At 41.0% G+C, this 10,074-nt stretch overlaps 1 protein-coding gene across 2 annotated transcripts; it reads left to right on the top strand.

Moving 5' to 3' along the window:
* Positions 1-5,341, top strand: LOC140455660 (uncharacterized). 2 transcript variants are annotated; one of them, XM_072550656.1, is made up of 2 exons: positions 1-34; positions 2,821-5,341. In XM_072550656.1, exon 2 carries the CDS (start codon positions 3,301-3,303, stop codon positions 4,066-4,068), a length of 768 nt encoding a protein of 255 aa, XP_072406757.1. In that variant the 5' UTR covers positions 1-34; positions 2,821-3,300; the 3' UTR covers positions 4,069-5,341. The 2 variants fall into 2 exon arrangements, with proteins under 2 accessions (XP_072406757.1, XP_072406758.1); XM_072550657.1 differs by lacking the exon at positions 1-34 and adding an exon at positions 634-662.
* The last annotated feature ends 4,733 nt before the right edge of the window (positions 5,342-10,074 follow it).

Raw genomic sequence — 10,074 nt, 5'->3', positions numbered from 1 at the left:
CTTCCTATAGGGACTGAAAACCAGTGAGGAGTAGGTGAGTGAAGGAGCAGCTTTTATATTAACTGTATCCCATAATATCCACACCAATCTTCAGGCAGTCTGACTATCCTGTGGGCAGTCAGGGTTGGAAATGTCCCTTATGCTGTGTGAGAAGATCCAGCTGAGAGAGCTGTTTACTCGGTGCTTTGTGCTGAACTGTTTGACTGGAGCTGTGTGTTGGATGTTGAGTGTGTTTATTGGAAGCATTTCCCTCTGATTTCCAGGCTGAGTTTTGTTGATGTCTCATTCTTGAATATGGGAAGTGTAATTATCTGGGTGGTGCTGAGTGTCTGAGGATTCGCACTGATTTCCTGTTGTCAAATTCTGTCTGTGTTGGGAGCTGGGTATTATGGTCTCTGCACAGTTTCTCGAATCGAAAGTTGCCCTGTCAGAGAGACAGTACAGACGGAGAGCTGCTTTTTTAGAGGGTCGGTACATAGCTTTAGGGCTGTACCATTTAGTGACTTGAGTATGATCAGTGAGATCATGGTGCATCTGTAATCGAACTCCATATTCCTTCCTTTTCCAGATCCATACAAAATTTTATGAAACAAAAATCTTATATTTACTATTAACAATTGATTTCTTATGTGGAAGTGAGTTCCAATCTTCCCCCACCATTGGTGAGTCAATATTCCCTTGTTTCACTTCTGAAAAGATCTAGGTAGAATTTTTTACAGCATGTGCCTGGTCCTGAATGATCCACCCAATGAAAATAGTTTATCTACATTCACCTTGTTTCTTCCTCTTAACATATTGAACACTTTATGTTCTTAAATCTGGGGATTATAACCCAAGTTTGTTTCATCCCTCTTCATAATTTAACCAGTGGAGGTGCCGGTGTTGGACTGGGGTTTTCAAAGTTAAAAATCACACAACACCAGGTTACAGTCCAACAGGTTTACTTGAAAGTACTAGCTTTCAGAGTGCTGCTCCTTCGTCAGTTAGCTCATGGGGCAGGATTGTAAAACACAGAATTTAGAGCACAAGATCATAGTGTCATGGTTTAGTACTTCCAAATAAACCTATTGGACTATAATCTGGTGTTGTGTGACTTTTTAACCTAATTTAACCATGTACAATCCAGAGATTATTCTAGTAAATCTACACTGCACTCCCTCTAAGACGAACATCTCCTTCCTTTTGTGTATTACCCAGAACTGCTCTCAATATTCTTAGTGTAGTCAAGGCATAGCTTCGCATCATTGAAATATGAAGTCTATCCCTTTGTATTCTTTTCCTCAGTTTGAAAAGGCCAGCATTCAATGAGTCTTCTTGATTATTTTTTGACCCTGTTCATGACATTTTAATGATCTTTGTACCTGAGTCTTGAAGTTGCTTTGAACATCCACTGTGTCTTGTTTTTCACCATTTATACAGTATCTTGTTGTATTATTTGTCAGTGCAAAGTGCTGACATAGAAATTTATTTGCCACAATATTGTCCAATTCCTTAAACCATCAATTTCTCTTTGTAATTTTATGTCTCTATGCATGTTGCTTCCACCACTGTCCATTTCGTATCACCAACAAATTTGAAGATCTGGTTTCCTATCCTAAAGTCTAAAATGTGAATAAATATGGGAAATAGTTGAACTCCTACTCTACCCATTTGTCTCCTTTTTCTGCTGAAACTTCACTTTCTTTCAGGACAAAACAAAATGAGGAGGTGCTGAGTGAAGGAGCAAAGTTTGAATGCATAATATCCATCGTAATATTCAGAATGGAATATCCGTCGGCAACAATGTTTGATCGTCCTCGTGGTATTTTTAGCTTAAGACACTAATATTGGGTCTTGCACTTGTGTGTTCATAGGGCTGCTTTTTCCTGTTACTTTATTGGTTGTCCACAATTGACAACAAGAATTGATAGCTTTGATCTGATCTTTTGTTTTTGATCCAATGAATGTGAAGGAAGAGCATTATATTTCCAAGTCAGGAAGGTGAGTGGCTGGAAGGTAAACATACAGGTAGTGGTGGTCTCATGTATCTGCTGTCCTTGTTCTTCTCAATGGTAGGGCTTTAGTTTGGAAGGTGCAGTCTAAGGAGCTTGGGTGAATTACTGCAGTGCATCTCTGGATTCTTAATCCAGCACCATAAATTCAGCTGAAATACCAGGAGACACATTGATTGAATTGTGTTTTAATGCCTTCTTTAACTATTATACCTGTTGGCCTTGGCTTTTCCCAAAAGTCAAGGCTTAGCTTTGATAGTTTTGCCCAGTACTGAGGCTGAAATCTGAATTTGGTAATGTGCAGACTGCGTGAACACAATGTCTAACCAGAACCCTTCAATGTGCTACACCGAAGAAATATTTTCCTCAGTTTTTTTATACTTCCTGAGCAAAATAAGTTTGGAAAAGAAGGAGGAGAATTAAATATCTCCACTAACCAATATGTCTCCTCAGTTTGTATTATCTTAAGTACATACTGTAAAGGTAAAACAGGACTACTCCAGCACAACACGGGTTCATAGTAAATTGATATCCCATTTTACACTACACTGTCTTTTCCATTGCCCACATAGTGCCTTGGAAAATGCTGTTTGGACAGAGGAAACAAAGTAGCCATATTGTCTAATCCTGGTCAGTATCCCATGTCCATGCTCACAACAGAGGATATGTGACAGTCAAGTGAGGAAATAGAAAAAACTTGCATACTCCCACTTGGGGGAGTAGCAGACTAACACATACTGTGGAACAGTCTCTAACTGAAGAATCAACCACTTCAGCAAATAACGAGTGGCAGTTGGAGGAAATCATGTTTACTTTTCCTGTTTTACAGAAGGATTGCATTGTACTGCACCAGAGAATACAGAGAGGATAGACACTGCAGATAGATCCTGACTGTCACCCATGGAACAACTGCACAACTGTTGGAAGACATCCAGTCCCTTCACAGCATTGCTCAACATGGAGAAGTTTGGGCAGTTAAAATCATCATCTGGAAATTGGTTGGGTCTGGGGAACTTAACATTTCATCAGATCTGAAACTGGTCAGTGGTGTGCAGCCTTCCATTGGAACCAACCTTTCTGAAGGTTTGGCTGTGGGTGATTGGTCAGGGTGAGGCTGAGAAGAAGTGTGAGTGGCTCCAAGTATGGTGACAGCTACATTCTTTAATCTAGCTTCATGAACCACTGACTCATTCCTACAACGGAGGGACTGTTCAAGTGTGAGGTGTGTGAGGAAAACTCTACAGGGTCGTAAGATCTCTTTAACCATAAGGCGTACCTTCTGTAAGATCTGTAACACACAGGCAGCATTATGGAAGAGAAACCCTTCAAATGTGAGGCTTGTCGTAAAGCTTTTGTGACATCTTCCACCCTCCTGAGACACCAGAGAAAGCACACAGGGGAGAAACCGTTTATGTGTGAGGTTTGTGACACAGCTTTCACCCAGGCTTCCAATCTCCTGACACATCATAGGATTCATACAGGGGAGAAACCATTCACATGTGAGGTGTGTTGCAAATCATTCTCACAGTCATCAAGTCTCCGTAGACACCAGCGCATTCACACAGGCGAGAAACCATTTATGTGTGAGTTGTGTGACAAATCATTCTCACAGTCATCAACTCTCTATGCACACAAGTGCACTCACACTGGGGGGAAACCATTCAAATGTAATATGTGTGACAAAGCCTTCACAAAATTTTCAAAGCTCTTGGTCCATCAGCCTGTCCATACAGGGTACAAACCATTCAAGTGCGATGTATGTGACAAGTCATTCTCGTGGACATCAGCCCTCCGCGTACACCAACGCATTCATACTGGGGAGAAACCATTCAAGTGCGAGATGTGCAATAAATCATTCTCAGAGTCAGCCACCCTTCGCATACATCAACGTACTCACACAGGGGAAAAGCCATTCACATGCAATGTGTGCGAGAAATCATTCTCTGGGTCATCAAATCTCCGCAGACACAAATGCATTCACACAGGGGAGAAACCATTCAAGTGCAGTGTCTGTGAAAAATCATTCTCACAGTCATCGATCCTTCTTCTTCATCTAAGGATCCACACAGATAAATAACCCTTTCAGAGTGAAGTTTGTGATGAAGATTTTCTGATGTCTTCGACCTGTTGACACTGTTGAGAAACCACTCAGATGTGATTGTGTAACAAGCCTTTAAAACAGTGTATCTCCTGGTGCATCAGCGCATTCACATTGGAGAAACCCAATCAGTGTGATTTCTGTAATAAAGCCTTCACAAAGTTGCTGCACCTACCATAACATCAGTGAACTAGAACTACATAGCCAATTCTTCCACAGTGTGTTATCAGGGGGCATATACTTCTACACAAGCAAGCTGTGAAGGATGATAAGTAATATTTGGGCATCTTTTACTCACATCAAACAAGTGATGAGAACACCAAAGCTGAGGTGTGATGGTGATGCCTGTGATGCTAGTGAAACTACATGTGAAGTGACTTCCAAACAGGAAGAACAACCAGTTGTGTTTGGATCCAGAGTTTAACACAAATTAAATTATGCTATTCTCAGATCAAGAGAGAGAGATTCTGACTATTGTCTTTGCTGGTGAATTTTTTGACCAGCGCCTGAGTGGGAGAAAGAAAAGAAAGAGAAAGTAGTGTGATGAAGTTTCATAATATATTATTACTTGGAAATTTGGGTTTGAAGGAAGCAGAAAAATGAATTCTAATTTTCATTTCTGATAAGATCTGCCTTTTTAGGAAGTCAGAAAGTCATCTTGAACAATCAGCTAAAGTCCAAGCATTTCCAAGTATTCAAACAATTTTTAAAAAGTGACAAGCAAGATCCCCGGAGGTTAATTGTGCCAGTGTTTGCTGACTTGATGTCTACAACCTGGGGACAGAAGAAATTCCATTCAGATAGGAGCCAGTTTAGTCAGCAAGGTCAGGTTTTTAACACCATGGGTGAGGCTAGTTTAGCCATCACTAAACAGTCAGGGCAGAAGGGAGGAGTCCTATGTTGCTTAAAATAAAAAGCCAGAAGCAGAAAGCTGTTGAAAACATGAGTTTAAGGAACACATGTTAGGTAGTTAGTGAGCTGTGTTAGTAGCTTGGTGAAGGATCTCAGGAAGAGACTTTAACTAAAGAAAATAGCATTGAATGAATGCAGAGATTTGCCAAAAAGAATTTATTACAGCCTTGTCAGCTGAATAAGGAGCTTTATTATGGGGACAGAGATGACTATTTACTGAGATCTGTTGGTGTTGAATTTTTTTTATATATTCGTATTAAGATCATTTCAAGTAGTTGATAGTGTAATATAATTTGTGTTTTTCCTTTGTGTGCATTAAACTTTTTTTTTGTTATAAGTACATTAGCAGCCTCTTGTAAATATGTTCAGTGATTGATCACCATGGTGAACAAAAAGGAGATAAAGCATTTGGTCTCCTAAGCCAGTTTTCTGATGGAATCTGACCATCAGCTGCTGGCTCTCCCACCAATTGTCCAATCATTCTAAATAGGCCATTTAATTAGAACACCAAACAACGCCTAAAGTATGGAAACTCCTGTTTATACGAGATATGTGTCTCTGGGATAGTTTCTTCAGCCACAAGAAGTAGGAATAATTGGGAAATTCAGCATTATGCGTGCAATCATCTGAATGTTATCTCTAGTCGAATGAAAAGACTGAGAAAGCAGTGAAAATTGCCAAGCGGATCATTTAAAAAAAACAACTCAAATCGAGCCAAGATGTGTTCAAGGCAGTCTTGGAATGGAAAAAAAGGCCTACTAGTTGCTTGGAAAGTTGTCCAGTCATATCACACCCAACAGCTAAAGTACTACTGAAATAGACCAGGAATGTGTCACAAGATCAAAGTGAAACAACAGAAAGACAAATGTCAATTTGATAAAGCTCCCAACTAATTGTCAGAGCGAAGAGTTGGAGAGCTGGTCAGAGTACAAGCATTCAATGCATTGAACAAAAGTCAACTCACTTGGGACCATTTGAAGAATCTTAATTTTACACAGTGAAAGTGAACAATTAGATGTATCATCATGACCACAGACATGAAATCAGTGATGTTGTTCCTTCACAGCAGGCATCTGTTCAGACAGATCTGATTTTACCAACTGAGTATCATGAGGGACACAGAGAAGGTAAATAAACAAGGGTTTTTTCCCTGGAGTGTGGGAGTCCAGAACTAGAGGGCATGGGTTTAAGGTAAGGCAAAAGATTTAAAAGGGACCTAAGGGGCACAGGGTGGTGCGTGTATAGAGTGGGCTGCCAGATGAAGTTGTGGAGACTGGGACAATTACAACATTGAAAAGGCATCTGGATGGGCATATGAATAGGAAGGGTTTAGACGGATATGGCCAAGTGCTGGCAAATGGGACTAGATTAATTTAGGATATCTGGTTGGCATGGACAAGTTGGACCAAAAGGTCTGTTTCCATGCTATACATCCCAATGACTCTATGAGTAAGGGACAGAGCCAAACAATTCCCCAACAAATGCAGTAGATCATTGGCCACAGCAAAAGTAACATTCTACAAAAAGTCAGAGTTACTTCAGGAACCAGATGAACTGCCAAAGAAACTTGTGTGCATACCATCAGACGTTCTAAATGCTTTAAAAATTTTGTAATACCTGATAAGACAAAATTGGAATAGACCTGAAAAATCAAAGTTTTTTTTATTTAATGTATGATCATTTCCATTATGGGCCACATATGTGGAGTAGTTTACAAAGAATAGTGGAAGCTATCTTTTTTCCTTTATATAAAGAGGGATGTTGAATATATTCTTTTATTCACTGTGACTTCCTATACTTACGTGACCTCTGATGTCATTATATATAAATAAGGGTGTGAGGTCAGGGGCCATTTTAGATACCACATTGGATATTGTTTAAAATCCAAGTTGCTGCAAACACGTCTGGAGCAACATGGGTTTCCTGAATCTTGAGATACTGACCGGTGAAATGGAGGTGACTTTAAGCAGCAGATCAGCAGCAGATTTAAACTTGTCATTGTCATAACTGACTTAAAATCTCACTAACCCTATCACTGTCTCAGTTCCCCTAGTTAATGTTTGACAGAGATTTCTAGTGTGGGAATGGCATTTTTCATCCATATTTTAATAATGTCATGTCTTAGTTACTTAATTCATACTATGAACAGGGCATTATTTGCTAATCTCTTTCAATTAGTTCAGGAATGCAATTTTCAGCAGAGTTAGATGCCATTATAAACAAAATTGTTGATTTGCTCCTAGAAGCCATTTTGTTGTGTTACTTCATGTTAATGCTTCATGCATTAAGAAGCCATTTTATAGTTTATAAAGGCATGCATTAAATGGTTGCTCCTGACAACAGCCTAAGTCCAGATTTTAGATGCTCATCTCCTCGCTTAGGTCATTCCATCACCACACCATAGGGTGTGACGGCATAGGTTAGATTAGTCCAATCGAATGGACGCTAGAGACTGCCATATTTCCTCCTCTTCCAGGGAGCAAGCAGGGACAGGCAATGGCGCCTCCTAATCTTCATCTGATTAGAGAAGAAGCATCTTCTGGTGGAACCGATGCTGTCAGTAGAAGTCAATATTTTAGCAATAATACACTTAATAATAGCAATGCCAACAAAAAGACCAACTAAAACAATAGCAGCATACATAGCTATATTGATCAGCCAGTTGTACCATGAGCTGAAACCTCAATCTCACCATCCTGCGCCTTCAGTCATTTGGCTGACGAAGGTGCAGATATTATCCACATGCCTGGTAATATTCTTGATGAGGTTAGTGACCCCCATGATGTATTTGATTTTGACTATGGTGCAAACTCCACATTCCTTTGCAAGTGTGTAACTGAGGGCGAATCAGTTTTGTTGGGTAAATAGATGCAATTCTGAAAGCATGTCCTTAATTCCTGCTAAGGCAGCAGTTGTCTCATTACCTAAGAGATTGAGACAGCAGATGAGATCATTTCAGTTTTGATGGCTGATGATGCCTGCAGACCCTCCTAAAGAAAAGGTACTAAAGAATGCATACCCTATAGAGTGAGTCTCAGTGGTGCCCAAAGCCTTAGCATTCCTCCAACATGTGCAGAACTCAGGTGAGACTGAACATTTGACAGGAAATCCTAATCTCATTCCCAAGTAATCGGACAGGAAACAGTAGTTGGAAAAAGTGTTCCTACAGTTAGAGCACGGGGAGTACCTATAGTACGGGGAGCATCTGTAGTAACCAGGTTTACTATAGATAATGGAGGGAGCTTCCCAATAAGAAGTGGGCCTGTCTTTGTGACTTCCCGGAACATATGGCTGTCCATGGACAGCTGTCCTGAGTGTTTGGGGTGAAAGCTGTTCAATAGAAAGAGTTGGGTCTTTCGGAAAGATTACAGTTATTGTCCCAGATTGGTTCCTTCCATCCCATCATTGGGAAGATATGGGTGCCATTAGGGGTCTTATAATGGTGGGTGCTATGACCCATTCCACAAAGGGCCTGAATACTAACGATAACAGAGTCACACTCTTCCCCGAGGCATATGCATGAGATGTGAGGTCCTACAGGGGAGCAGTGGTGACTGGCACATTTAATCATTACGCAGGGAATAATCTTGGTTACATTAACGTAAGTACACCTCTATCCTTTACCATTGTGACAATTCAAATAGGCTACTCTGGACTTATTGGAAGAAAGTCCATAAGCAGCTAGCAGGTGGGGATGGTTAATAATCAAAAGAATGATATGTCCAGTCAACGCTTTAGTAGCATTCCATACTCCTTCGTTAGGATTCGGGAGGAGAAAAGAGGCCAAAGAGTCTTTTGCTGAAGTCTTTCCCTGCCAACTATCCTATTGTGACTTTGGAGAAACAAATTGTTAGTGAAAGATAACATTTCCCTATCTTCTCTTTTGCGGTGTTACCGATTTGGATGGGGGCAAGGCTTACCAGGTTCATCCATAGCACAACTGAAATCAAACTGGCACACAACACCTTTACAGGGTAAAGACCATTTAGACTTGTTCTATAATTGAACTGTTCAATCTTTTTGATGCAGTTGACCACTACAACAGTCATTCTTGGTAACGTTCAGTTTCTCAGCAGGCAAGGATTTTCTTTTGGCGTGGTTGGTTCACAGTCTCTGGCTGCTCAGGATCGCACAGGTAAACTGTCCTTCCTTTTGCACCAATGCTGATAATGGCAAGTCCATGCAGCAGGGCAAGTTCGATCTTCATCATCTCCCCCCTTGCAAGGGGCTCATCTGATGAGCCTGCAATGATAGAGATGAACCCAGGCGGAACGCTTGGCGATCTTAGCAGCAGTAGAGGTGGTGGGGAGAACCTGGAAGGGTCCTTCCCAACAAGATTGGAGATCATGGAGTGTCCATTGTAATAAAGTATAAACCATTTCCTCCTTGCCCAAGTGTATACAAAATACACGTAATCAATTAAAATAGGCAGCAGCAAAGAAGGAACACAAACTTGTCCAGTTGGGGTCGCCCACATTTTGGTTTGAACGTCGAGAGAGCACCCTATTTGAGGCCATAGCTTGTGCTCTTCAGCAAGGGCTTCCCATGTGAATTCTGTACATTACCCAGGTCTGGCATACCCATCCTTATACTGTGTCTAACCGGGTTTTGCCAGGGATCCAATGGGACCAGAGGTTTAGCATGTAAGGCTGCCTGCTAGGCAGCTGCATCTACTTCCCCACTACTTTGGAAACAGTATCAGTTTCCTCAGCGTGAGCTGAACATCTTGATAATTGCCAAATTGATTGGACAAAACAGCATTGCTATAACGCTGCCCCTTGGGGGTTAAGAATCTTCAATGTTCCCACAAGACTCCAAAATCGTGCAACCATACTAAAAGCACAATGAAGAGTCTGTGTATATTAGTAGATTTTCCTTTTGCTAGGACAAAAGCATGTTGATTCCCCACATCAGTTCCAAGATAACATTAAAGACTTCACTCCCCAGTGGCCACATTTCAAAAGTTAAAGCAAGGGCCAGCTATTTGTCTCTGGGGGATTTTGCTGTTTTGTTCCCAGTCTCAAAGGTCTGCCTGTCCCCATTTTCAGGGTCCCCTCGGCAAAAGGTTGCTCA

Source organism: Chiloscyllium punctatum, chromosome 30 (genome assembly GCF_047496795.1).
Source record: "Chiloscyllium punctatum isolate Juve2018m chromosome 30, sChiPun1.3, whole genome shotgun sequence".
Classification (NCBI taxonomy): Eukaryota; Metazoa; Chordata; class Chondrichthyes; order Orectolobiformes; family Hemiscylliidae; genus Chiloscyllium; species Chiloscyllium punctatum.
The sequence above is the reverse complement of the archived record's forward strand: the minus strand, read 5'-3'. Positions and strand labels throughout refer to the sequence as shown.